The sequence below is a fragment of the Fusarium poae genome, chromosome 2 (genome assembly GCF_019609905.1).
Source record: "Fusarium poae strain DAOMC 252244 chromosome 2, whole genome shotgun sequence".
Classification (NCBI taxonomy): domain Eukaryota; kingdom Fungi; phylum Ascomycota; class Sordariomycetes; order Hypocreales; family Nectriaceae; genus Fusarium; species Fusarium poae.
The window spans coordinates 2,327,451-2,355,434 of record NC_058400.1 but is presented as its reverse complement, the minus strand read 5'-3'; the positions used below and the strand labels follow the sequence as shown (position 1 = coordinate 2,355,434).

Genomic DNA, 27,984 nt, shown 5'->3' with positions numbered 1-27,984 from the left:
AACTGAAGTAAAACTGCCAATGCCAAATGAAGAGTCAAGAGAGGTCTCTAGAGGTTCTTAAGAGTTTGGGAAGGGAGAAAACGTTGGGCAGAGAGAGAAAAGTCGGGTTTCCATGGGATGCTGATGGATGTCTTGCGGCTGCTGTGTTGTCACTGCACGGGCAATGAACAAGGCCAACGCAAAGTTTGGCTAGACCTAGTCGGGTTTAAGTCATACGGCCCGTCGGGAGTAAGCTCACCATGACTGAGGGCTTGAGTTGTCACAATCACACCTTTATTTAGAGAATAATGGATATGAATTTGGTCTAGGACGAGGCCACTAACTGTATAGACCACTCTTGGTTTGTTTCTATCTTGTAAAGCTTGTGTTCAGATGCCCATCTTGGTTTGTAAAGCTCGATACACCATTCTTCCTAGGTAGTAATTAGAAGGCAATGACGTCTGTCTTACCCCAGACTAGAAGTTTCCACTCATGATTACAGGGGTCTGAGACATTACCAACCACCTCAAGAGTTCACCTAAACAATCAACTCAGCTTCCTCTCATGGCTTTGGTGAGCGTTCGGAGATTCGGTTACGAGTTCAAAGTGTCATGTCAACCGTTTCAGGTACTAGCGTTTGTTATTAATTCGACTGACCGAGATTTTGTTTGAGCTTGATAGACTAAGTGCCTTGAATAGGGAGAGAACTCGGGTAAGGAGTAGTAACACGAGTCACACAACAGCAGAGGTGCGGTGAGGCATCTAATTTTATACAAACACACTAACCTTCACCAATAGATAAAGATGAAAATACTAACTTCTTCTAGATCAAATTGATCATAGTAATTCATCTTAAACTGTCAAGTCTGCTTCTCATGCGAACTACATGCAAATGCAACCTGAACTCGGCTTACACCAGCTGAAGTGGCATCACCGACCCACTGACAGCTCAAATATTGTACACATAGAGCATATTCTGCAAGGGCGCGCTGTAATTACTGTATCTCTTACCCCTTCATGCAAGGTACATGCAACATGAAAACAAAATAAATTGGGAAAGAAACCAGGATTGTACCCATCGTTGGTGTTTGATATGTCTGTCTCAGTCTTTAAGAGGTTGGTTGTCAAAGCGTTGGGTTCCCTCCGCGTCATGGTGGTAAGGTCAACATGACGGATGGCTAGACGAGAAACACTGTCTCCCAGTCCTTTGGGACGGTTTTCTATTGGCGAAGAAGTAAATATTATAGATTTCCCTGTTAAGATCAATGCTGGGCAATCTGATTTTCTCTTTACTTCAAAGGATGAAGTAGTGGCTGGCTTAGACCATTAGTCAATCAGCTGAAAACTGTTCAAACTTCCAGCCACACATAAACGGTCTCACGGGAAGTGTGATATTTTCTTCCCTCTCTTTTTTCACGCCGTCTCCCATTCAACGTCTCTTTTTGAGTTTATTTACAACCAACTAGTTACGGAGTAACGTCAAACCGTTTTTTTGGGGCACTTGTTGAATTGAGTTTGTCATTTCAGACAAGCTCATGACGATCAGTCACGTGATTGGCTCTTAGTCGTGTCTCTGTAAGCCTGAGATAATCAACTAAAATCTTGCATGCATCCCCACAATTTGGAACTGTCAATCATTGACCAATCCGCTGAGCAATGATGACAAAGTTAATGGGCAATGGCAAAACACAATTAGCTATATCTTGTCAGCGTTTTTCAATCAACTTCAAATTTAATTCATTTGCATCCAGGCATCTTCTCGTGAATTCGGTGAATTCGTCTATATATGTTTCGTTCCGGTCCCTGGATTGCGATTTTTGTCGCTGCAGTTTCCATCCTCATCATCATCTATTCACCAGCAAACAACTACATCAACAACCTTCAACAACTTACAACAAACATCTTCTCAAACAAAAAATTAACAACAGAAACAGCTCATCAGAGCCAAATGATCAACGCTGCAAAGAACATGTCCAAATCACTCCGCCAAGCAAAGATCACTCCCCACCGTTCCAGCAACAGGGGTCACAGCGATCATGGCTGGCTTAACACATACCACTCATTCTCCTTTGCCGACTGGTATGACCCGAGATTCACTCACTTTGGTTCTCTCCGCGTCCTCAATGAGGATCGTGTAAAGGCCAACTCGGGTTTCCCCACACACCCTCACCGTGACTTTGAGATCTTCTCTTACATCCTTGGAGGAGAACTCACACACCGAGACTCAATGCTCACCAAGGGCAAAGAGGGAGGCCAGTCCGACAAGTTCTTCCGCATGAAGCGAGGAGATGTTCAATTCACTACTGGTGGAACTGGCATCGCCCATTCTGAATTCAACGAGCACAAGTCCGACACTGTGCACTTTCTACAGATCTGGGCCATCCCCTGGAAGCGCGGCCTGGTTCCCCGATACCACACCCGTCACTTCAGCGATGAGTCCAAGAGACAGGGCTTTGTCAATATTCTGAGCCCTCTCAAGGGCGGCGAGGATGCAACTGCCCAACAGGAGAAGGCTGCCGAGCCTGTCATTCCCGACACCATTCCCATCCACGCCGACTTTGTCATGGGGGCAGGTATCATTGAGCCAACCAACAAGTTCGAATGGACAGTCGGAGGAGGCGCTACTGAGCAGACCAAGAGAAAGGTTTACGTGCACGTTCCCATGACCAAGGGAGGAAAGGCAAAGATCCGTCTGGATGGCCGCGAGGATGCTGAGATCTTCGAAGGCGACGGCGCCTTTATTGAGGGTGTCAACGCTGGAGATAAGCTCGCAGTGGAAAGTATTGGTGAGGCAGAGGCAGAGGTTGTCATTTTGGACACTGCCTAAGCACAGAATGTCCAGTCATGACTTGGCCGAGGATTTCCTATTCGTATATTATAGATGATCGAGCGATGTCGCTCGACAGAGGTCTCTGAATGTATTTAGCGTGGATTAGTAAAATTGATTTCCTTCCTCAAAATCCTCAATTATCCTCTGACCTAAGATAGTGATGTTTGTAACCAACAAGTGGAGGCATCAAATGATCCAGCCAATACGGTTGTGAATGAGATCGACAAGGGCTGGAAGTTGTTGTCCCATTTAAATCGGCAGTGGAGAATAATTTGAGCTCTCAAGGACCCGCAGGACGAGAACAAGACGGTTCATTCATCGAACAGTGTAAGTAAAGCGACATCATCCATGAATGAGGCCGCATCTTTTGTATGCTTTAAAGCGTTATCGAGCGCTTGGGGGTCCACGACCGACCTCGGTCTAGCCAAGCCAGTAGTTATACCTACAATGTAAATGAATATTCCGCTGTTACCTTCAGATTGGACGAGAAAAGTTGAAGGACACGTGAGGTGGCCAGGAGGGCATCGCGGAACAAGTATTGAGTACTGTTAACCAATGTTGAAGCCTGATTGACAAATTCGATGGGCCATGATCGCGATGCTGAAGTCAGTCTTCCCAAGCAGGGTCCTGGATTTGTTCACTAAGTGAAACGGCTGGATTTTGGCACGAGACGGCTTTGTGGGGAGGTTGTGTACGGGTCAGGCCGATAAGGCGGTGGATGTGAGGTCGGTGAATGTGAGACGCAATTGCAACATTTGAACAATAGAATAACCACAGACCATAGGTAGATAACAGGGGGTCATGCATAAGATATAGGAAGTAATCATAATGGGTTTTCAATATGCCACATCTGATACCTTTCGAAACAAATATTGGTAAATATTGGACTAGCTGACAACTTGGTTAGCGGCTGTTTTTAAGAGTAAAACTATGAGTTCTAGGCTCACCAGAAGGGAAAAAAAAGAAGAAAAGCCACAATCGAAGCCATGACGGAAGTCTCAGGCCAGTAACCAAGCCCCTTTTGCTATTCGTAGTTTGTTTTTCTAGGTATCTAGGTGAGCGATGCATTTACCTACCTGTTACGTGATACCTCAAGAAAGTAAAAAGATACCTAGGTGGGATGGAGTAAGCATCTGATGTCACTACAGTAAGGATTCTCGGGAAGGAAGCGAAGAGTGTCGATCAATGGCAAGGGGTAACCCCTCGGATCGGCCATGTCACGACGTGGACAGAGCTTGAAGGGTCCCTGGCTCCATCACCGCCAAGTCGAGTCTTCAAAGGTCGGACCCTTATAACAGTGGTGATCAATTTCCTTTCAGGGGTTTCATTTGGTAAAGTGATCCAACAGGCCATCCGAAAGGGGAAGCCAGTATTTGCTCAACATCGACCAGCAGTGACAATATGTAGATTCCAATATTTATGTAAGCTATTTAGCCCTACTGCGATGACTCGAGCTGTAACGAAATGTCATTGGTTAACCGAGATGCAGGAACCGCTAGCCGCATCGCTTAGTTAGCCCATGACTCTGCGATAAAGCTGGACCCAAACAGGGTAGGAGAGAACCAACAACGAACAAAGTTACCTAATTACAACCAGCCTCTATAGCTTCCTTTTTTTCACCACTAACTTGAAGTCCTTTTTTGGATTTCTGAGTTTGAAAAACTGAATGATGGCTTTTGGTTCAAGTACAAGGAGTTCCTGTTGATGTACAACGGGTCACTCAGAAATGCAGTTCAACTCCCAGTCAAGACACGCAAAGCTATTCATTCATGTCAACTTGACCTGTCTTGGCCGGAAATATTTAACCTCGTTTTAAATACCTATACCCACAGTTAGAATGCCCCTTGCAGACTTGGCCCTTAGTTACCAGAAACCTCCCAACGTTGACGCCGCGATTCAGGAGGATATCGTCCGCCCACGGAGTTTCGATACATTTCGTTCTCTTGCCAAGATCAAATCTCCATCACTCCGCCTCATAGCTTCACGAAATGGTATCATTTACCCACCTTAGCCTTATCTCTGTTCTCCATTCTCCCCTTGGCGTATCGGTTATACGGCTCAGCTGCCCATTTTTCAATAGTCCCTCGCTTTCGACCAACGCTTAGCCTGTTCCTGAAAACGATAGTCTACTGACTAAGAACTTCAGCTGTCTAAACTGCACAGACGTGCAGCCTCTTAGACCGAACCTCTCTTACTTTTTTCTCTAACGGAGATTGCTTCTTGAAGCGCGGCCGACATCAAGCTGTTCCATCGAGAACCCCCAAATTCCATGTCGAAACCGCACCTCTCTAGAGAGAGGAGTATTAGCTATGTCCAAGATAGGCAACATCCGGCCCATATGGCTGAGTTCTACCAGCTTGGCCAACAGTGGACAGGAGATGCGTCCAGTGCGAGCAGCCCCTTGCTCGGAGTAGAGTAGCTCTCTTGATAATATATGGCATTGCCTCTTCTTTTCTCTCATGCTCTTATTGTTTCCTACCAACTTCGTTGACACTCGATCTCAGTGACGACCTGGTTCTCAGCCCATTGCAAACTTTGGTTTGCGTCCTTTCTTTGATCGCAAAATCATCACACATTCTTTACCGGCCTCGGCCACTTTACAGTCTTTTGATCAGTCACTATGGATCTGTCTTCTATCCCCAACAATCTTCCAGTCATTGCTCCTGTCATTCAGGCCTTCGGTGGTCTCAATGGCTACTGGGTATGTACACTATCGCAGCCATAAAGAATTGTCAACTAAGTGTATGTCCTACCTAGGGCCAACGCGGGTTTGAGCCCCTCAAAGCCTACTGTGACTCTCACCCTGAATACATCACACTCTCTTTCGTGAACCAAGCTCCAGAGCACAGTAACTCGAATCTTCCCGGAACCAACTTTGCCGGGCATTGCGCAGGTGGCACCTATGGAGACTCAAATCTCCTCAGCGAGTGCTATACCATCAAGGAAGGAATTCCGTACTGCAAGGATCGTGGTGTCAAAATTCTACTGAGCATCGGTGGCGTCTACAACAACGCAGGAAGTAACTACAAGGTGACCACCGATGATAAAGGTCGAGATTTTGCCGACTTCCTCTACAAGGCGTTCGGTCCTTACAATGAGCATTCGGGTACCATTCGCCCCTTTGACAGCGTTGATGAAGATGGCAATGCTGTTCATGCTGCAGTTGATGGTTTCGATTTCGATATTGAACATGATCTTCGTAAGTGGTTGAATAAGACATCTTTTAGAGCCGAGCATTCGCTAACAATCGAAAGCCAATGGCCCTTACATTGCCATGATCAACCGACTTCGTGAACTCGACGAAGGAATCACTATCACTGGTGCGCCTCAGTGCCCAACTAGCGACGAGTACTTTTACATGAAAGAGATGATTCAGTCGGCCAAGTTCGATGCCCTGTTTGTGCAATTTTACAACAACCCTTGGTGTGATGCCGTTTCAGACGGTCGTGAGGGCGAAGGCTTCAACTACGACCAGTGGGTAGATATCATTGAAGACAGTGATCTCAGCAAGGACGCTAAGCTGTATGTCGGTCTCCCTGCTAGCGAAGAAGCCGCACCAGGTGGCGGTTATCTTGAGCCCGAAGATTTGAAGGATCTAGTCTGTGAACTCACGACAAAGTCTCATTTCGGTGGTGTTTCTCTGTGGGATCTCACTCGTGGAGAAGAGAACATTGTGGACGGAAAGAGCTACAACGAACATGTCATGGATGCTCTCAAGTATGGCTGTGCCCCGGTGCCAGTTCCTACCACCACCACCACCACTAGTGCCACAACCACAACCACTGAAGAGGCTTCTACCTCTACCGACATCACGACAACCGAAACATCTACAGTTTATACTGCCACTACATCTGGCTTTTCTACAACTTCTGGTGCCTCATCGACGGAAGATGCTACCTCGGCTGATACCACCACCGCCTCTGATGTATCTTCAACTGCTGATGTTACAGCTACCACCAACAGTGATGCCACCATTTCCGCCGATGTCACTACCTCAACTGTTGCTGCTTCCACCGATGCTACTGCTTCCACCGATGCTACTGCTTCCACCGATGCTACTGCTTCCACCGATGCTACTGCTTCCACCGATGCTACTGCTTCCACCGATGCTACTGCTTCCACCGATGCTACTGCTTCCACCGATGCTACTGCTTCCACCGATGCTACTGCTTCCACCAATGTTATTGCTTCTACCGATGTTATTGCTTCTGCCGACGCTACTACCTCAACTGATGCTGCTTCCACTGATGCCACTGCATCCACGGAAACAGCTACTAGTGTCGGTGCAAACACTTCTAGCGTCGGCGTTGAGTCTACCACTGGAGCATCTGCCACAGCCGCAGAATATTCAGCCGACACCACTATGGCTTTAACAACCGACATTGTCTCGACAAGTGATGCCCTCTCTGCTACATCTGACGTGTCTGCAACTGTTGATACTTCTGTTGCTACCGACGCAGCTTCTAGCTCAACTATCGATTCCCCCATTGGCAGCGACACTGCTACTGGTACTGCCGCGACGACCGATGTTTCGGGAGCTGCAGAGTCGACTGCTTCGGCCACAGAGACTGAATCCGCGACTGTCGCGACTGCCTATAGCACTTTCCGAGGCTGGAACACTACATCAACGAGCGCTGCTGCTTACACACAGACATACGGTAACCCTTCTACCCTTGTTCATTCTGGCTCTCTCACCACAAAGGGATCACCTGTCTACACCAACTATCCCGGAAACACAGATGCTATTAGCATGACTACCAGCACTGTCTGCACTACCCGGGTCCACACCGTCACCAAGTGCCCCCCTGAGGTTGTTGACTGTCCTTATGGATCTGTCACAACTGAGACTGTTCCTTTGTACACTACTGTCTGCCCAGCCATTGGTAAAGCTAACCCTACTGGTTACGCTTCCCAGTACGCTCTTCCTCCTCAGTATGAGACCAGGACTGTCTATACCACAAGTGTCCAGACCATCACCAAGTGCGATCCTGGTGTCGTCAACTGCCCTTACGGATCTGTCACCACCGAGACTGTCCCTGTCTACACTACTATCTGCTCTGTAACAGAGGCGGATAAGCCAACCCCTACTGATGTCTTTATCAACCATGAAATCAAGACTCTCTACACGAGCCAGGTTCATACTGTCGCCCAGTGTCCTCCTGAGAACCTCAATTGCCAAGTCGGCGCTGTCACTACCGAGATCGCATCATGGACAACAGCCATTGTGCCTGCCAAGGAGACCCAGTCCATCAAGGATTACAAACCTGTTGCCGAGCTCCCCAAGCCGCTGACAATTGGATCTCATCTCAACGGTACAGTCTACACTAGCGTTACCATCCCCCCTGCTACGCTCAAGACAGCAACCAAGCCTGGTGTTTTTGAGCAGGCCAAACCCACATACAAGCAGCCCGCTCAGAAGCAATACTCTGGTGCTGCGGCTCCTACAGGTGGCCACAACGGTGAGGCTCCTATCGAGACCTATATACCCGCGCCCATCACCCCCGTTACTGCTGGCGCCTCTTCAATGGCCATTGGCCTGACTGCTGTGGCAGGCATTGCACTTCTGCAAGTCCTCGCTCTGTAGTAATGTCACTACGCCAACTCTTCCTTCTGTGATTTTTCTTTTTCTTCTTCTGGTTAGGAAAACCGGAACCGTTTTACTATACCTTCTTCAACGTAAAGGGCAACCTTTACAACTTCATGTCACCAATTATATAATGTGTATAGAACGAATACATAGCTACCCATGTTACGGCTAAAACTCAATAACGATATCCAATGTAGTTTACAACTGCGTTTGTATATGATAATGTTTCAGAAAATCCTACCTGGTTGTGTTATGTATATGAGACGCTCGTCTACGCTTGAATTCATGAATTTAAGTTGCTATGTCCTCTAACGTTATTTGCTTATCAATTAGCGTTTATCCAATGCGTTCTTTACTTGTCTTGATCTTTGGTGGACGTTTTAAGTGTCACAAGCTGAGTTTCTGAATGCAGGAAAAACGTCAGCGGCTGCCACTATAGCCTATTTTGTGCTGGATCATCGCTTTGGGCACCATCCACAAGGTAAGCATTGTGCATATCTAAATAACTCGATAATTCAACATTTGCAATTAAATTGAGTACCCCGATATCCTTTGCAAATTTATCGTACCTCTAATCAATGGCAAGTGCTACAAGTTTATAAGTAATGTCATGTTTTTGGCTCCTATTATCAATTCTTTCTCACAGGCTTTACAGTAATGCTTAGTCTAGTGATTGGCTGACGATGAAGACGTCATTCGATATGAGGGGAAGTTTCTCATCAAAGACAGCCTACAAAAAGTCCATGGAGTCTGGTGAAGGTGACGAATATTTAGGGCAGTGCTTGGTTACCTTGACAAGGTGCTGAATGTAATAGGTTGTATAGAAATAGCCGATGTCCGATGTGTGGTGGATGCTACATTATTGATCATTCAAGCTCAGATTGACAATCAGACTACTTTGTTCTGTATCCGTATTCTAGTCGTGGCTGATCCTAAATGTGTCGGGTCGGCTCTTCATCTCCACCTGGCGTGAAGCTCTAAAACTAGTAGGTTCTGCCCCTCGTCAACCTAACGGAACTTGCCTACTGCCTAGTACCTTAGTACCTATGTCAGTCTGTAGCGACGACATTGTTTATGATCAACTAGAGAAACTTGACGGATGCATCAACCAAAATCGTCTTGATCCGGTCACTTTATTATTTTCTTCCCTACTACACGACTTTAATCATCGCCAACGACACCAAAGAACAGCATCTACACCCAAAATCTTGGCATTGGTCAAAACAACCCCTGTTATCGACACTACAGCGCGCTACCTTGCTGCACATCCAGTATCTGGCCCCTTATCCTCGATTGTTCCCCGCCTCGATTCGGCTGGCTTAACGTACAGTTACTTGGTGCGCTCGGTCTATTGGCGAGACGTCGGCCAAGATGTCTGAGACTGGCGATAGGTGAGTTGAGTGATAACTTAGTGATATTGTTGTTACAGCACCAAGTAAAGCATCCCGCATTCATCTTGGCCTGTCAGGTTGATTCGCCATTCCCGCTGCACGCACATGCGTCTATGCAGACCCAGCTTGGCCAGTCTCCAGTCCACATCAGACATTGGATGCTTCTCTTTTTATTTAAACTTAGCTTCCCCTCCGATTCTGGGCTGGCCTTGCCCTGGGCTGTTTGACCAACACCAACCACCCCAGCATCAAAGTCGTTCCACCTACTGACCGCTGTTTATCTTTTATCTTTAGCATCCACAAGCGGTCCAAATCCGCCGTCGCCCTCTCTCTCTTGCGGCGCAACAATACTCGAGACGAAGAGTCTGGTTCCGAAGACGGGAGGCTTCGGCGAACTCCTTCATCCTCGAATCCGGCCCTGACCCCGATCAACCCCATGGCGCACCAACAGAGCCCCCGCGGCCACGCCGCCAAACAGTCCGTTTCCTCGGTTGGCCTGTCTCCTACAGTCTCCAACCCATCTCCATCAAAGCCTCAGCAGGTCCTCACATCACCCACTGTCGATAAGAGCACCGCAAGCCTCGAGCAGTCCGTTCGCAAGTTTAGATTTGTCGAGGCCCTACGAAGCGGCGACACATCATCCATCTCCCGCGCCATTCGCGAAACTGCCGAGAATGCACCCCGCCCGAGCATTTCCTCAGTAAGCGGCTCCTCTTCAGGCGCCCTTGACGATACTACAATTCTTCACCTGGCTATTCAGTGTGCTGAATTTCCCGTCATTGAATACGTCTTGTCCGATGGACAGGGATCGATTGATGTCAATGCTCGTGACAAGGATGGAAACACCCCGCTTCACCTGGCCGCAATCCAGGGCAGAACCACAGTGGTGAAGCTCCTTTTGGAACAAAAGGATATCAATGATGCCATCGCCAACGCCCAGGGTAAATTGCCACTAGACGTAGCGCGAAACCCCGAAATCTTCCAGCTTTTGCAGCTTTCAAGATCGCTTTTTGCCGAAGCCAAGGTCAAGCAAGTTCAGGAGCTGATCGCGCGGGGCAATTATGCCGCACTTGCTGGCGTTCTCGAGGAGCACCGCGTCAAGACTGTTCTCGACATCAACAGCCCCGAGTTCGCATCTGAACCGGTCACCGTACAGACTGGAGGCACTTTGCTCCACGAAGCTGCCCGGAAGAAAAATACCAACCTCATCCAAGTCCTCCTTCTCCATGGCGCCGACCCGTTCCGTCGCGATCGAAAGGGTAAACTGCCCCAGTCCGTCACCAGCGACGATGCTACAAAGGGCATTCTGAAGAAATCCCCTGCAGCCGTTGCTGCCCAACGGGGAATTCAGGAGAAGGCAGTCCTTGGACAGGCAGCTTCCCAGGGCACAGCAGGTTCTACATCCGGCGATCCTCTAGCTGGGCGAGAGGCCCGTGAAATGAAGGGATATCTCAAGAAATGGACCAACTATAGAAAGGGTTACCAGTTACGTTGGTTTGTACTTGAGGACGGTGTTCTCAGTTATTACAAACATCAAGACGACGCAGGCTCTGCATGCCGTGGTGCCATCAATATGCGGATTGCCAAACTTCACATGAGCCCTGACGAGAAGACAAAATTTGAAATCCACGGCAAATCCTCTGTGAAGTATACCCTCAAGGCAAACCACGAAGTTGAGGCTAAACGATGGTTCTGGGCCCTGAACAATTCAATTCAGTGGTCGAAGGATCAGGCAAAAGAAGAAGAGAAACGGGCAGCTCGTGGTGCTGAGCTTTTGCGGCAAGCCAAGGCTGACCCCAGTACCCTTTCTCTTCAGGAATCCCATAGCGAGGGTACTAGTGTTACGGACCTACGGAGAAACAGCTCTCAGCTCCCAAGCAGATCGCTTTCAAAGATCTCTTCGGTTGATCAACGACCGAGCCACGCTAGCCCCGGCACCAGTGGCAGTATTGAAGAAGATGAATTCGTGGATGTCGAGACAGACGCAGGTACCTCGCGAGTACACAAGAACGGAGCACCGACACACAACGACATGGATGACGACGATGACTATGGCGATGATATGAGCATCCATGAAGAGCCCACTGCCACGAAAGATGCGCTAAATATTACAGCCCAATCAGCCAAGCTCCAGCTTGAAACAATGTCCCATGTTCACCAGGCCCTCCTTAACGAGCTCAACCAAAACCCAAATACACCTCTTTCTGATAACAGCGTATCACAAGCCCTAGGCACCTACGATGGTGCCATTCGAAGTCTATCCACCCTTGTTGCTGATTTGCTCCGGATATCAAAGGACCGGGATGCCTACTGGCAGTATCGTCTCGATCGGGAGGCCAATATGCGACGCATGTGGGAGGAGAGTATGGCCCAGGTTGCTCGTGAACAAGAAGTTTTGGAGGCTCGTGTCGGAGAAGCAGAGAAAAAGCGCAAGGCAACAAAGAGGGCGCTGAGGGAGGTTATCGAAAGTGGCATCCCCGTTGGGGCTGAGCTCCCTGTCCAGGACACACATGTGGAAAAGGAGTTGAATGACAACAGAGAAAAGGAGGACGAGGAGGGACAATTCGAAGATGCGGCGACCAAGCTATCACAACCAGCACCGGCAACGACACAGCCCAAGTCACCCACAACAAAGACTGTCCGAAGGAAGCCCACGATCGTTGTAGACTTGTCCGAGAGCGAGTCTGAACAAGAGGACGAGTTCTTCGACGCTGTGGACGCTGGTCAAGTCGAGGTATCAGAACTGCCTGCTGATGAGATTCAGCCCAAAAGCCAGGATATCGTTGTTTCCGGCGGAATGGACATCAGCTCCTCTTTCAAGGGTTATGAAAATGGTGTTCGAACGAGACTCAAAATGGACGCTGATGACCGACCCAAGATTTCTTTATGGGTAAGTGTGCTGTATGCAAACAATATCCTCATGATGCTAACTCTTAGTAGGGTATTCTCAAGTCTATGATTGGAAAGGATATGACCAAGATGACTCTACCTGTTTCGTTCAACGAGCCGACTTCTCTCCTCTACCGTGCTGGTGAGGATATGGAGTATGCTGACTTGCTCGACCTGGCCGCGGATCGAGCTGACTCGATTGAACGGCTCATATATGTAGCTGCCTTTGCTGCCAGTGAATACGCGTCCACAATTGGCCGTGTCGCTAAACCTTTCAACCCACTTTTGGGAGAGACGTTCGAATACGTACGACCTGATAAGGGGTACCGTTTCTTTATCGAACAAGTCAGTCACCACCCACCAGTTGGCGCGGCCCATGCAGAGGCACCCAAGTGGTCTTACTGGGGAGAATCAGCTGTCAGGTCTAAGTTCTATGGTAAATCTTTTGACATCAACCCCTTGGGTACGTGGTTCCTCAAGCTTCGACCTACTGCTGGGGGTAAGGAAGAACTTTACACGTGGAAAAAGGTTACCTCTTCAGTCATCGGCATTATTACCGGAAACCCAACAGTTGACAATTATGGTATCATGGAGATTAAGAACTGGACAACAGGTGAGGTGGCTCATGTCGAATTCAAACCGCGTGGCTGGAAGGCATCCAGCGCATATCAAGTATCAGGGAAGGTCACTGATGCCTCTGGCAAGGTGCGCGTCAGTCTCGGTGGTCGCTGGAACTCCAAGCTGTACGCTCGCCTGACACCGGGTTACGAGGCAGCAATCGATGAATCAAAGGAGAGTGGTGCCGATATGGCACACAGCGGTCTCACAGACCCTAACCGGGCGTACCTCATCTGGAAGGCAAACGAGCGACCCACTGGAATCCCTTTCAACTTGACACCATTCGTCTTGACATTCAACCATATAGATGACCAGTTGCGGCCGTGGCTTCCTCCTACCGACTCTCGTCTCCGACCTGACCAGCGTGCAATGGAGGACGGAGAGTATGACTTTGCTGCCGATGAGAAGAATCGCTTGGAGAACGCACAGCGAGCACGTCGACGCCTCCGAGAGGAGCGTGGCGAAGAGTTCGTACCTGCTTGGTTCCAAAAAGCACGCTGTGAGATCACGGGAGAGGAGTACTGGCAATTCACCGGCAAATATTGGCAACAACGTGAGAAGGCTGGGCCACAAGGCGACCCTCAAGCTGCTTGGGAGGGATTGGAGCCGATTTACGAAGACCATGTGGATGAGAAACAGGATACAGTTCAGTATTAGTACTTTTGAGTAGAAAATTGTTAATAGCTTGTTAGAGCGAACAAGAATAGCTGGAGTGCAGCGCAGCAATCTGTGGGGGAACGTTGTACAAACGAGAGACAAGAAGCGAGTATATGTTACAATGAGTTATAATTGTTGAAATGCCACGTTGGAATGATAACATCATGTTCGTCATTAGTTTGCCGTTATAATTCCCGGACCGGAGAATAAGTGCTGAACTGCCGGTCACGGGCTGGTTGATAACTCGGCCCCACGATCGGTGGAGTCCGAACCTCGGCAAAAATTGATCAGTTCCTTATTTCCTTACAGCTACAGCACCTTGCTAACCTTAAAATCATCAGGGGGCGGTCACGTATGAGTCTCGTTTTTCTTATCAACACCTGTAAAAGCCCGGTCTTCAATTTGACTTTGTTCTTTTAAACCATTTAATACCCTGCTTGTCCTTTAGAACATCAATAGCGATTCTACATCCATAGCTCAACGCGGTGAGGAGTACACAATGACCGTTATCGAAGGAAACGTTAGACCGACTCTGTTGCGACCGCCAGAGCATGATGAAAATAAGTCTTTGATTGAAAACGTCTTGGACGTTACAGAGCTCAAAGTTCTAGGAACGGTAAGTTTTGCTCTATTCTTTGTTTTACATGGGGGTTTATTCGTTGCCAACCAATTCATGATAGAGATAATGTTAGCAAACTAACTGACCCCAGGATATCTTTACAAATACACATCCTCAATGGCGCCCCCCTGGAGCCCGGGGTATCTATGGCGGTGCCGTCATCGCCCAATGCCTTGCCGCTGCGCAAAAGACAGTCCCAGAGACATTCTTGGTGCACTCCCTTCACTGTTATTTTCTCCTTGCTGGCTCTTCCGAGACCCCCATCCTCTACCACGTTGAGCGGGTACGCGATGGTCGCTCATATGCGACACGCACGGTCCAGGCACGACAGAAGGGCGCATGCATCTTTACCACCACTATCAGCTTTGTGCGCCAGGTTAGTCCAGACAAGAAGCAGCGCGAGGTGAGCCATGCGGCGACCCTTCCCGAGAACGTAAGTGCACCCGCGGATGATTGGGACGGTGAGCCAGAGTGGGCAAGGACTGGACCCTTTCAGAGTCACAGAATTGAGGTGCTGGGCTCCGATGACCCTGAAGTCAAGCCACAGGACCGCAAGAGCAGACAGTGGATGCGATCGCGACAAAAGATCTCAGCTGCAGGCGGCCACCAAGCACATCTAAATGCTCTCGCCTACATGTCGGATAGCTACTTTATCGGCACCGTCTCCCGCCTCCATGGCCTATGGCGCTTCCCCTTCTCTCCCGAAGAGGTCCCCTCACTAGATGAAAAGACGCAGGAAAAGGTCAAAGAGATGTGCGAGTTTGAAGGCATGGGCTCCAACGTTGAGGACTGGAAGAAGAGGGATCACGTCGGTATGATGGTGAGTCTGGACCACAGCATCTACTTTCACGAGCCGACGGCGGTCAAGGCGGATGAGTGGATGTTTACAGAGACGGAGAGTCCGTGGGCGGGAGATGGCAGGGGCGTTGTGACGCAGAAGATCTTTGGCAAGGATGGAGCCTTGCTAGCGACGTGTTTCCAAGAGGTGAGTCCTGACTTGTTACCTTGTTGTAGTATTTTGGGTATACTGACGTTATGCAGGGCGTTGTCCGACTTAAGAAAGATGGTGGAGAGAAAGCTGCAAAGCTGTAGTTTTTTATCGTTGGCTATGTGATTGTTCATTTTGTTTGTTTACTGATACCACAATAAGACGATTCTCTATCCAACTTCTGCTGGTCTGTTTCGATATCCCGTCTGAACGTTCATTTATGTTCTGTTCGGTGTTTTTAATGGAACGTCGAACATTTCTCTTCGAGTTGGCTGTTCTGCTCAGGCCAGTCAGTCATACACGACCCTTGTTTGCCTAGAAGTCGTTACCTCATATATAATATTGATGTCGCACAACATAATAGATCGCATTCACTTTGCATTCCTTTCTGTGACGTGAATACATGGTATCGTGCTTAGTACACAGTTATGCTCACAAGGACTGTTAACAGCATGTGTGTCTCTCAATAGGATGGGATTCTGCTTATTTAACGACACTAACTTTCTGTTATACCAAGAAAGAACAAGCGCAGACCATATCGTTTCTCTGAGTGACCTTGAGCCCCAGATTTTAGTATAAAATATCTTCTCTATCCTGATCGAAATAAATTTTCCCTCTCTTCATATCCTCAATAAGCTGAGTCCATTCTATCTCCTATTATTTCACTCACACAACTTATACCTGTCAGGTAAGTCTATCATCATCATCACTATCCTTTTTACACAAGTCTTGTTGTCCCCCAACTCCTTCCACACACACGCAAATCTCTTTTGAGATACTCATTCAGAATGTGTCAAGAAATCTTCTCCGTCTACGCTCCCTGTGTCCACTAGGAGTACAGGGAAAAGATCAAGTGCAATGGTGTGGTGAGTATCGTCAAGGAACTCCTCAAGAAGGGCTGCGAGCCACAAACTGACTTGCAGATCATTATCGACTGGTGCGCGAAGTGCAAAGTTGACTTTGCAAAGATCATCCGCACACCCGGAGCGATGGTGCCCGATAGGTATCATGGGCTCTGGGACCCTCTTTTGTTATTCGATACTGGGCAATCAAGTCTCAAATGCACAGCCCCTGGGCCGTTGACGCCGAGACTATCGGCTACCAGGCATTTGCTAGTCTCGACGAGATAGAGTACGTGCCAGCCGATCGATTCGATGCCGATGGCAAGCGAGAGGTCGGCTTCTGGGAGCTTCAGGCCTTGAAGAACGAGGTCCATCGTTTGCGCCCTGATTCTGTCTGGATCAAGGACGATTCGTATTCTCGTCAGCTCTCTCAACAGTTTCATCTCTGTGAGCGGGCTCTCATCCTGACAAAGGAAAAGGCACACAATCATGTTCCAGGCAAGTAAGTTGCTGTCTTGACTTTCCTTTCCTTTGTCGGTTCTGGTAATCTACCTAGACAAAAATACAAAAGACAGAAAAAAAGAAGGAAATTTCTGATCAAATACAAAAACAGACTAAAATCATCCAAAATAGAATGAGACTCTTTCCCACTTTGTATCATGTCTTGAGTCAACGTGATGTTTATTATGTCGTGACATGAATCTTGATCTGAGCTGTACATATATATATATATATATATATATATATGACGGACCAGTTTGTTGACGTCTTCATTTTGCATGCTAATATTCAATCAATTGGTTGTTGTATCTATCAATCAATCTCCAATATCATACAACAAGCTTTGTTCATAGAAGCACAAAGTACAGAGTCTAAGAGTATTTGACAGCATCATTACCTGATGGAGGCTATCCACTTAAGCTTAGCCACTGAAGTATCCACTTTCCTACCGCCAAAGCTGACAGACAGCCAAGAATGTTGTTTCTAGGGGACAAGAACCAATTAAATTATTTAGCGGCGCGGTCAGTGCCGTCTAACCGTCAAGTCTTGGCTTCTGTGATCCATTGATTAAACCCGCTAGCAACTCCTATGGAGACTACCTAGTCTAGAAATTAGTACATATCGTCTTTTGGGTCGATTCTCCCTTTTCCCTTCTCTACCTACCTACCTACTAGGTACCTAGTTCTAATTTATCTAGTCCTGGCGATCGGACATCGTGGGATTAAGCTTATTCCTGCTCATTTTCCCTCATTCGTTCATTCGTTTCGTTGTTTCATTTCGCTCTTATTTCCATCATTCTTTATCAGCCACGCAGCACTGTAATCTCGGATACGCGTGCTAGAGCTTGATTCATCCATTAATCTCCAGTACGGCATATTCGAGTATTCTACCAAGGTTTTAATATTGCAACATTATTCATTGTCAATTGAAACCAGAATCATGCGTATTTTTACTATTCTCGCTTCTCTTACTATAGGAGCTTCTGCTGGTACAGTCTCTGCTCCTTTCGTGAGGCACGGCTTTCACCATGGCGCCTCCATCGATAAGCGCGACACTCTGAATCTGGAGGCTCTGAATAACATCACGGGAGGGGGATACTATGCAGAGTTCCAGATTGGAACGCCACCTCAAAACATCAGCTTCCTTCTTGATACTGGTAGTAGTGATACTTGGGTCAACTCAAACAACACCGATCTCTGTCATAGCCAGGAGGCGCAAAAGAAGAATGGATACTGCATGACTACTTGTAAGCTCTTATCCTTGTTATGGAAGAAAAATGATACTGACAATATATAGTCAAGCCTCAAAACAGTCGCACATTCAAGGTTGTGGACCGCGATGGCTTTGACATCCGATATCTAGACACTCGTCGAATCGAGGGTGACTATTTTAATGATACTGTCACAATAGACGGCAAGACTGTAAAGCAGCAGCAACTGGGTCTTGCGGTCAAGTCTGTTCGCCCAACTGGAATCATGGGCTTAGGCTTTTCTGCAAACGTTGCCACCAACAAGTCTTACCCTGCCATCGTTGACAACATGGTATCCCAGGGTCTCATTGATACAGCTGCATACAGTCTCTGGCTGGTGAGTCAACTCTGTAATTGTTTCCAATCATCTCTAACCAAACATAGAACGACCTAGATTCTGATCAAGGAACCATTCTATTTGGTGGCATAGATACTAAGAAGTTTTATGGCAAACTTGCCACCCTCCCTCTGTTGCCCGAGTCTACCAAATCCCTGAACGTCACATCCTTCAGCGTCTCTTTACAGGGTCTTAATGTCAGGACGCCAAAGAATTCAGATGGCATCAAGATGGATAGCCTCAAGAATAATACAGTCGCTATCCTCGACTCTGGATCAACTGTCTGTCTCTTACCTGATCCCCAAGTCAACGAAATATACAAGACCTTTGACGTCCTCAGTGTGAGAGACGTTCCCATCCCTTTTGTAGACTGCGGGTATGGAAAAGACAAGGGCGAAGGTATCACCTTTGAGTTCAAGTTCGACAATAAGACAATCTCTATTCCCATGAGCGAGATGATCGTCGACGCCTTCCCTAATAACCAGGATCTTTTCAAGGATCCCCGCCTCGACTATTACTTCAAGGACTGGGATGGCGTTTGCATGTTTGGCATTTCTCCCGCGAGCACCTACGGTGTGGGCACTTCTAGCTTTGCTATACTTGGCGACACGTTCCTACGCTCCACTTACGTTGTCTACGATCTGGCCAACGAGCAAGTGGCTATTGCGGAGGCTGTTCACAGCAGCAACGGATCAAGTGTCGTTGAACTAAAGGCAAACTCCAAGTTACCAGACGTCTCTGGAGTTCCAGGTAAGCTTTCCACATATCTCCTTCCTCGCCAGGTTTATTATGACCTAACACTTTCACAGAGCCAGAGAGTGCTGCTGGCCATGTTTCCCCTGCTTCCTTGGTGACCCTCATCGTCGCTGCGGGTATTGCATTGACCCTTTTGTAAGCATTTCAATAGACTCTGTCCATCATATACGGATAGAAAACATCAGATATTGGAGCGGGTTTATATATCCAACAATACGGAAAGGATTTCTGGCATTTATGGTACATCTTGTATATATTGTATTATACCCCTGTACACAAAGCTACTATTCGTCAAACGGCTATATTACACCAGCGCAGATGGATCCTTAGACAAGTCGGCCTGTGCGAAAGAGAGTATAATAGGACCTATCCACTTGGACTACCCCAGTCTATAGTATTATCGACAAGCTATTTCCATTCTTCAGTCTATGCCTCAATGTGCGACGCACGGAAGCTCCCTTAACGCCAAATCTAGCTATATCCCCAAACAGTGCAGATCATACGACGCGAGTCGAGCTCCCAACTAGCCTAACTTATTGTACCGTTCCCGTGCTTTGTCTTGCACGGTATTCACGTAATCGGCGTAAGTATTCTTTGTCTTGCGTTCAGCCAGCTGGGCCGCATCACCCAAATTACCACCCTCCGCACCCAGTCCAACACCTTCTTGGTAAGCGTTTGTCTCGATGACTTCAGTTCGCCCATCTCCATTGGCTCCTAGGCCTGCGCCGGTAGACCAGCCCATCTTAGCCAGCATCCCTGCTCCCTTGGACTGGGCAGGCTTCGGAGCCGGCGCCGCATCTTCAACCTTGGGGGCAGATTTGGGTTTCCCTTGCGGTGCGGTTGTGGGTTTGGTGGGTTGGTTATAAACAGCTCGCCTCTCTTTGGCACGGTCACGATATTGCGAAGTTGCGGATGCGGAGTTAGGGTTCTCCTGAGAATGTTTCTGAAGTCTCTTGTCGCGCGCTGCAAGTCTGGGTAATGCAGCTTTGACTTGCTCCTCATTTTCCGTCGCGTTCTTGTGGTTCCGTGATCTTTCGTGGATGTTGACTTCATCTATAGACTTATACTTGCGCATGCAAATCAAACACATCAGTCGATCGCGGTCAACGTAGGAGACGGGAGGTTCCTCTGAAATCGATGCTGGCTGTGTAGAAGTACCAGGCGTACCAGCTTCCTCGGGTGAAGCCTGCTTGTCAGGAGCTGCAAGCTCAGGAGTATCAAGCTTCGCTGTCCCAGTGATAGAGATCTTAATGGCGCTCTGAGGCTTGGCTACGTCTGTGCTCGATCCCGAGAGATTTATGCGCAGTGGCGTTCGGTTCACATCGCTAAACTCAGCCTTGCCTGGTCTCGATGATTTCACTGGTCTGGCCTCCTTCTCCTCGCGAAGCTCATTACTCTTCTGCTGCCACATAGCCATACGGCCTGCCATCACAGGCGCAGACTTCTTTGTGGACGAGGCGGCCAGGTTCCCTTCTGCTTTACGTTTCTTCGACTTCTTGTCGTTCTCCTCCTCTTCACGTGCTTTCGAGAGCCTGTCACCCTCTGGGGGCTGCTCGGCGACAATCTGCTGACTGGGATAGACGTGGTAATCTCTGTAGCGAACACGGAGGCTCGGGTTGAAGAGAGGATTGAACGACATGTGTTCGATGGTTGGAACAACCTCTCGCTCTTCGGGCAGGAAAACACCCATATGAGTGCTTGCTACCGTCACTGGGCAGGCAGCAACAGTGAACGACCTAGACTTCTGAAATTTGGTCATGGCAGCAGTCGCATCTTCCACAGTCCAAAACTCGGCAAATCCGTACTTGAACGATTCATCAGTGCTGGTATCACGCATGAGAAAGACTCGATGCAGGGACCCGGGCCTGGCGCCGTAGCCTGTTGTGTCACCGGTCGGCGCTGTAGACTTCAACTTTGGCCCCCCGTTTGAGGCGTCCTTGTCTTTCTCTGGCTTCACAAGCTCCAAACGCTTCATATCGTTCGCAAGCATATCCTCCGTCACGAACGATGCAAGAGGATAAACGACAAGGATTTGTGCAGGTACGTCCGAGGCATCTGCCATGCCGGTGAGGTTCAGTTGCCATGCTGGAGCTAGCAAGGCAGTGTCAGCTTTCACTGCTATCAATTTACATGATTGCAACTTACCAGCTTGGGGGCCACCACAAATCTTGCATTTAATACGGGTAGAGAAGTTGGAAAAGTCACACTAGCTTCAATTAGCAATTACTCAACTGGTGACGAGAGTTGGCCTACAGTGGGACAAGTCCAATCAGCACCTGGGATGCCACGGACATCAGTCGCATCACGCGAATCTCGGCTTCGAGCGTAGTGGATGTATGCGTCAAATTTCCCTTCTGGGACATCATCAGTGGAGTGCGTCATCTCGACAAGAAGCTTTGGATAATGCTCTCTCATGAAAGTAACAGCATGATCAATTTCCTGAAACTGCACAAACGCTCTGCGATTTCCTGTTTGGTCATATCAGCGACTGACTAAGTATTGTAGGCTATCGAGCATATCTTGCTTACCCTTGGAAGCGGAAACGCGCACGTCTATCGACGGGAACTCGGCGGCAACGGTGTTGCTCAGAATACTGTCTCGAAGCTACAGGCCCGTAAATTAGTCTTGCGAACTGATACGTCGACTCATTTCAAAGGATATGTATTTCGTCGCCGGTGCCATTTATAGTAAAGAAACTGGGGCGAAAAGAGCGGCACAAAGATAGGTTTTCCAAAGTGATTGTGTTGGCTTTCACGAAACAAAGCAATTCCAGTGTTTGGTTGCTGCGAGAGTTTTTGTTTAGACCAGCAGGGTACCAACCTCATTCGACGATATACTGAATGGCAGGCCTTCGAGAATGACAGTATCGCTGGGCTTGCCTGCCTCTCGTGTCGGGCTGTTGGAACGGCGGTTGTTCTGGTAGCCTCCGGATGGAGATTGGGTCCGTGGGTCATCGCTGTCGCGATATCTCCCTCTGCTACTTAGATGTTTGTCTTCTTCATAACGCCGTCTTCCTTGGTCGCTTTCGTCGACGTAGCCATCATCGTACATGCCTCGGTAGTCATGTTCATCGTGAGGGTTGTAGCGCGCATCTCGAGATGCACCACCTCGTTTTAAGTGTTCATTGTCGTAGTCCTCGTCGTCCCGGTGCTGAGAGTCGCTGCGGAAAGCTTGCTTGGGTGGAGATCTGGAATGATCTCGCCATCCCGTGGGGAAGTTAGCTATGGGGCTCAAATCATCCATGGAGGTCCTTCTCGAGTTCCCCATCTCCGCCTGAGGCGCGGGCTATGTGTTTACCCTGCCGCGATCGGTAGCCGGCATCTCGGTCTTGATATTCGTCGCTTGTGTCCATTGTTTGATGGTTTGTGCCTTGAGCGATCGTCGCGCACGATGACCTCAGCCTTGAGGTTTTCTTTTGGAAACAAAGAGAGAAAAGCCAGCTGATTTCATAAGGTAAACAAGCTGCATAAGTGAGGTGAAGAGATGTTTGCGAATTAGAGTCAAAAAAGTCAGAGCTTGGGGAGAAAGTAAAGTAGGTACGTCAGGTGGGGCTTAGTCATTGGCGACAGTAGATCAACGCTTAGATATGTGCGACTTTAATAATAACATCCGGTAATTGAATTCATAGAAATAATATCAATATATCTGTGCATATTCGAGTGTAGAGGCGCATATTACTCAGTTTTCACCTTCTGATGATGCTAATTACCGTTATAACTTGGTACATCTTGACTTCCCAAAGCTAGTAGTTATCATATGTACAAACCAAGCCCACTCTTGCTTGATAGGTTGAGGGAGCCAATTCTGAGAGATAAACCCATTTCTCCCTCTCTGCATTCGTATCATTCCCTAGGTACTATCTATATTCAAATATATCATTCGAGATGGCGGGTTCAGAAAACACTCAAGATGTTTGGGAACAAACAGAACAGGACTGCTATGTCGCCTTGACACACGATCACTTAAACGCCCAAGCCATCATGGACCGTGTACGCAGCCCCTCAGCAGGCGCTATTGTTCTCTTTGCAGGCAAGCTCTCGTCCTTGTTCACACCCCTTTGTTTAGCTAGAAGTCTGACTTAGAACAGGAACTACCCGCGATAACTTCGCCGGTAAACCGGTCAAGGAACTACAATACACAGCATATCACCCTCGTGCTCTCAAGTCTATGATGGCTATTGCGAAAGACGTTCGTGACAAGCATGGTCTACGTGGGGTAGCCATGATTCATCGCCTCGGCGCTGTTCCTATCGGCGAGGAGAGCATCCTGATCGCTGTATCTTCTCCGCATCGTCAAGCAGCGTGGCGAGCAGGTGAAGAAGCTTTGGAAGAGTGTAAAAACAAGGTTGAGGTATGGAAACGTGAAGAGTTCGAAGGTGAGGAAGGCGTTTGGAGAGCCAACAGGGATGGGGCTATAGGACAGCGCGAAACATGATATTTTTGGTTGATCACTTTTAATATTGAGGCTGTACAAACTCATACGTTTAAGACTGAGACATTGCGTCTTTTAAATATTTTACTCCATGCCGAACTGGCGTCCGCTCAAACCACCACCCAACAACGTTGAAGCCTTTACTCCAGGCGCACCACTATCGCCAAACCCACCCGCTAAAACCAAAATCATTACATCATATCGGATTATCCCCGCCATCATTGAATCGACTCGAATTGGATCTTGGCCTTCATTTTTCCATCTTTGGTATTTCCTTCTGGTAGACCGGTGGTGGTTCTTGCATGAACTCAAAAGGACAGCGGGGAGGATACTTGGTGCATGTTCCACCATACATCACTATCATTTGTAAGTATAACCCATACAAACCATTGGGTAGTAATATGGTAACTTACTGATATGGCCTTGATACGCCTCTGTAAATGTGGCATCGATGCCTAATCCCGGAATGTTTATGTCTTCTTGGAATGCAGAAGGATATACGACAATGCCGTACTCAGAATGAAGAACTTGCCAGAAGTTGAGGGGAGGTCTGCAGTCTTGGTCAGTTTACCGTCAGATATAGTAGAGCATAGGAGCCTACCGGAATTGTCCACGCTTGACGCATGCATGAAAAAACAAGCACACATTCTCAAGAACTAGATGACCGGCATTGATCGCGTCGTCAAGTTGATCTTCTGCAAGATCGTGCACGCGCTGTAATCGGGCCTTGGAGAACTCCATAGCTTTGGACCATCCCTTGGCCATCTCCTCAAGATCTTTCTCTGGCCGCGTTTCCATTGTCGTTGATTGTTGAAGTCGAGGCTCGAGGTAATGTTCGGGAATGAATAGTGTAAGTGATATTTGAGTGTATAGGATACTCAACTTTGGTAAATCAACTACTAGAGTGTTTGAAGCTACAAGCGAGGATTTTGGTCAAGAATAATTCTGGCAAGAATTTATGTTTGAAGAGTTTGTGAGGACCTCTTTGGTATAACTTGCCGCGTTGGTCGCATCGCAACAGAAGCGCGAAGGGAAGCCATCAAGGTGCTTCCTTCATCATAAACACCACCATCACCTTCTAACCCCCAAGGTCCCCAATTGGGCATTCCCCCCAATCAAGGCTCTCTAAGTCCGTTGGCAGTTTTATACCTAGTAAGTACCTACCTAGCTTCACTCAGCATGGGATTCATCATGACTTCTGATCAAGAAGGAGGGGCATTCTTGTGAACCCTTGTGGCCACTTTCCCCATTTGTCATGAAAGCCATCATGGATACCTACCTAGATATCATACTCTCATCTTCTCCGATCACAGTATCAGTTCATCTTTCTCAAGCGGGTTCTTCAAGCAATAAATGGTTGTGGTCTTGAATAGTCATATAGATATTATATAGCTCAGGCTCAATGCCCCGTTCATACAGCTTAGACACCTAAAACAATGGTGCGGGTATGTATACTAAATCATCAAAAAATCAGATCGCTCATGGTATCTCTTTGCTCCGCTCTACCTTCATTCAAGTCAACACGACTCATAGAATTACACTCTCCTTCATATTATGTGCATGCCTTCCATCTTCTACAAGGCGTAGTTTTCGGTGTGCAAGAAGATTTCCTCCAGCTCATCATCACCCCAGATCTCTGCCTGAAGTCGAGCCACTGTGTTGGCAACACCAACTCTCATAGCTGGCGGGCCACAAACAAACACAGCTGTGCGGCGGCCGAGGATGCCTCGTCCGTCAGCACCTCCTGTGGCCCATTCTTTGAGCATATAACCTAGGTCTGGTCGGCCATACTCAACGCTCCAGCCTCCATCTATTTGGTGAGGCACGGGGAATGCAAATCGCATTAGACTCTTTTGAAACTCAGTTGGAGTTTCTGGAAACCCAAAATCGAAGCCAGATGGGGGTCCGAAAGTGGATGTAGGCCGCAGTCTGCCGGCCTCAGGATTGGCCGTCCGGAGGTGCGCAAGCTCTGGAGCTCGTACTGGAAATGCTTCTTCCTCTGTGGGGAATGATTCTGGAAGTCGCTGAGGTGATCGCGGCGCGTAGTTGAACTGAGGCGGGTTATCACTCTTCATCGGTCTGAAGTGAAACTCTCCATCATTCGCTGGAGGCTCATTGACATCTTCGATCGGAGGCTTCTTGTCTTCAGGATAGCCATGTCCCTCCAGCTTTCTAAGAGACTCCTCCCGGTTGGTGGGCGGTGGTCCCGGCGGTGGAGGTGGGAATGAGTGAGGCTGAAGATACTTCTGTTGAGGAAGAGCTGTTATACGGTCCTCATCCTCAGCACGTAGCTCACGCTCACGCTCCGGGTCGCCCTGGGCTTCGGAATTTATCAGGGCTGAGTTCCTCTTGGAAGCAATGCCCGCAACAAACCCGTCCAGCTTATCATGGAACATGTGGCTCAGAGCCCTGGGCCCGTGGGGTCCATTGTTCTGGTTGAACGGACTTACGCCCTCCATGCCGGGTCGTGCTCTTACGGCCGACGTCACAAAGAATTTGCAAGTGACACTCTCTGGGGGAGCAGCCTCACGACAAATTCTCAATTCCTCCCTGAACCAGTCCATGGCTTCGAGTCGCTTCAAGGCCCAGACCACCACAACCTTTTTGGTGATGGCCTTGCCGTCTCTCATTCTTTTAATAAGGTTGAGAAGTTGTGATACAAGCGCCGTGATACCACTTCCGCCTGCGATAAGAATGCAGGTATCGAAAGCGGCCAGATCGCGGCGCATGCCACCATAAGGGCCATCCAAAAACGCACGATAAGTATGGAAAGGTCCCTTCTCAATGGCAGTGTCTAGCACCTTGCGTGTGAATCCGCCATAAGGTCGGAACACCAACGTGCAATCACGATATTGCTCACCGTACTCTGAAGGAAAATCGTCGCTGCATAGCGAGGAGATGGTGAAAGGGTGGTTTTCGAAGATGGAAATTCCAGGCATTCGTAGATAGACGTATTGGCCAGGTTTCCACTTCATTTGTGTTGGAATTGTGACTTTGACCGCGTTCTCGGCCATAAGAGTAATGGCTGCTTCATCACCAACCATGAAAGACATGCGCCAGGGCTTGAGCCAGTTCAACTTGAACAGCCTCAAAAAATAGCAAAATGCCCAGATAGCAATCGTCGTGTATAGATATGCCCAGGACATGAGAAAGTTCTTTGTGTGCCAGAATAAGAGACCGACATAAAGCATGCCAACGGGAATATGAAGGATAACGAAAACCTCATAAGCTGTCCTCCTAATGAAAGGTAGTGAGGCGACACACAACCAGATAAGGGGTACGAGACAAGCAATGCCTGTGCCGTAGATAATGCCACTGCCGCCAGGAAACAAACGTTGGAATACTTCCATTCCGCCATCATCCCAAACAGGCTGGATGTAAAAGGGGATGGCGTGAACAAGTGACAAAAACAAACAAAGATAGCCTGCCCATCGATGGAAGACATTGAGTCGCTCGGGGCCAATACCAATAATGGTGGTGAGGATATTCGCTTTCATGCTGGTTGCGATAATCCAAGGCGTCAAGGCGATAGATATCATGCCTGCTCGGATAGCCAGGGGAGGTGAACCGAATTGGATGCTCTGCCAGTAGAGTGGTTGTTGCAGGAAGCAGTAAAGTACCACAAAGACAAGAGAGATGAAGACAGTGGTGAGGACTGCCAAGGAGGAGAATGTGACTCGGCGTCTTCCCCATACGAAATCAGGGATAGGGCGGTAGAATATCCAACGAAACAGAGCTAGAGTGTCGTTGATCATATTGACAGAAGAGAAATGCGCCTTTGGTCGGAAGTGCTTTTCGCCCAACACCTCGTTTCCTTCGGGAAAGAAATGCTGGCTCTGACCACTCCGCATTCCAGACATAGCCTCTGCCTCGGTATTATAGAGGTTTTGGTAATGTTCCTCTACCTCCTGCTTGTAAATAGCTTGTCGAATTTTGTCCTGCCAGAAGTGCCAAACACGCATGACAAGAATGGTGCCCATCAGGGCGAGCGCAAAATAGGACCATCCTCGACCATATTTCCCTGACTTCTCCCATGGGTCGAGTGTATGCGCTTGGACTAGGCCTGGTGGACTTGTTGGTGTTAGAGGAATGGAAATTCGCTTTACCAGACCAGAGAAGTTATTGGCGGTCTCTTCGAGAGTATGGCGGATGTTTGAGTTGGGAGCCATTGCGACCAGCGTTGAGACTCCGGCAAGTTAGATAATAAATTGGCGACAGAGCGCGATGAAACACTTTTATTTCGACATTAATGGCAGTCTCATATATCGTATTGTGGGAGTTATGGTAAGGCGAAAGCAAGAAGGCAAATC

At 48.2% G+C, this 27,984-nt stretch overlaps 10 protein-coding genes across 10 annotated transcripts; 7 read left to right on the top strand and 3 right to left on the bottom strand.

Moving 5' to 3' along the window:
* Window positions 1-1,927: 1,927 nt before the first annotated feature.
* FPOAC1_004706 (uncharacterized protein) lies at window positions 1,928-2,806 on the top strand (the record flags this gene model as incomplete). Its single annotated transcript, XM_044849247.1, has 1 exon — window positions 1,928-2,806. The coding sequence occupies one exon, from the start codon at window positions 1,928-1,930 to the stop codon at window positions 2,804-2,806; it is 879 nt and encodes a 292-aa protein (XP_044707957.1).
* A 2,623-nt stretch (window positions 2,807-5,429) lies between these two features.
* FPOAC1_004705 (uncharacterized protein) lies at window positions 5,430-8,393 on the top strand (the record flags this gene model as incomplete). Its single annotated transcript, XM_044849246.1, has 3 exons — window positions 5,430-5,510; window positions 5,567-6,008; window positions 6,064-8,393. 3 exons carry the CDS (start codon window positions 5,430-5,432, stop codon window positions 8,391-8,393), a joined length of 2,853 nt encoding a protein of 950 aa, XP_044707956.1.
* A 1,374-nt stretch (window positions 8,394-9,767) lies between these two features.
* On the top strand, window positions 9,768-13,951 carry FPOAC1_004704 (uncharacterized protein; the record flags this gene model as incomplete). Its single annotated transcript, XM_044849245.1, has 3 exons — window positions 9,768-9,787; window positions 10,082-12,677; window positions 12,728-13,951. 3 exons carry the CDS (start codon window positions 9,768-9,770, stop codon window positions 13,949-13,951), a joined length of 3,840 nt encoding a protein of 1,279 aa, XP_044707955.1.
* A 499-nt stretch (window positions 13,952-14,450) lies between these two features.
* Window positions 14,451-15,662, top strand: FPOAC1_004703 (uncharacterized protein; the record flags this gene model as incomplete). Its single annotated transcript, XM_044849244.1, has 3 exons — window positions 14,451-14,567; window positions 14,662-15,555; window positions 15,612-15,662. 3 exons carry the CDS (start codon window positions 14,451-14,453, stop codon window positions 15,660-15,662), a joined length of 1,062 nt encoding a protein of 353 aa, XP_044707954.1.
* A 956-nt stretch (window positions 15,663-16,618) lies between these two features.
* On the top strand, window positions 16,619-16,906 carry FPOAC1_004702 (uncharacterized protein; the record flags this gene model as incomplete). The annotated part of the gene is made up of 2 exons (XM_044849243.1): window positions 16,619-16,847; window positions 16,899-16,906. The coding sequence occupies 2 exons, from the start codon at window positions 16,619-16,621 to the stop codon at window positions 16,904-16,906; spliced, it is 237 nt and encodes a 78-aa protein (XP_044707953.1).
* Window positions 16,907-17,840: 934 nt separating this feature from the next.
* On the top strand, window positions 17,841-19,382 carry FPOAC1_004701 (uncharacterized protein; the record flags this gene model as incomplete). Its single annotated transcript, XM_044849242.1, has 4 exons — window positions 17,841-18,147; window positions 18,198-18,487; window positions 18,535-19,237; window positions 19,297-19,382. 4 exons carry the CDS (start codon window positions 17,841-17,843, stop codon window positions 19,380-19,382), a joined length of 1,386 nt encoding a protein of 461 aa, XP_044707952.1.
* Window positions 19,383-19,766: 384 nt separating this feature from the next.
* FPOAC1_004700 (uncharacterized protein) lies at window positions 19,767-22,486 on the bottom strand (the record flags this gene model as incomplete). The annotated part of the gene is made up of 5 exons (XM_044849241.1): window positions 19,767-21,334; window positions 21,389-21,449; window positions 21,497-21,711; window positions 21,772-21,847; window positions 22,064-22,486. 5 exons carry the CDS (start codon window positions 22,484-22,486, stop codon window positions 19,767-19,769), a joined length of 2,343 nt encoding a protein of 780 aa, XP_044707951.1.
* A 641-nt stretch (window positions 22,487-23,127) lies between these two features.
* FPOAC1_004699 (uncharacterized protein) lies at window positions 23,128-23,677 on the top strand (the record flags this gene model as incomplete). Its single annotated transcript, XM_044849240.1, has 2 exons — window positions 23,128-23,282; window positions 23,326-23,677. The coding sequence occupies 2 exons, from the start codon at window positions 23,128-23,130 to the stop codon at window positions 23,675-23,677; spliced, it is 507 nt and encodes a 168-aa protein (XP_044707950.1).
* An 81-nt stretch (window positions 23,678-23,758) lies between these two features.
* FPOAC1_004698 (uncharacterized protein) lies at window positions 23,759-24,472 on the bottom strand (the record flags this gene model as incomplete). The annotated part of the gene is made up of 3 exons (XM_044849239.1): window positions 23,759-23,850; window positions 24,088-24,224; window positions 24,276-24,472. 3 exons carry the CDS (start codon window positions 24,470-24,472, stop codon window positions 23,759-23,761), a joined length of 426 nt encoding a protein of 141 aa, XP_044707949.1.
* A 776-nt stretch (window positions 24,473-25,248) lies between these two features.
* Window positions 25,249-27,843, bottom strand: FPOAC1_004697 (uncharacterized protein; the record flags this gene model as incomplete). The annotated part of the gene is made up of 1 exon (XM_044849238.1): window positions 25,249-27,843. One exon carries the CDS (start codon window positions 27,841-27,843, stop codon window positions 25,249-25,251), a length of 2,595 nt encoding a protein of 864 aa, XP_044707948.1.
* Window positions 27,844-27,984: the final 141 nt, after the last annotated feature.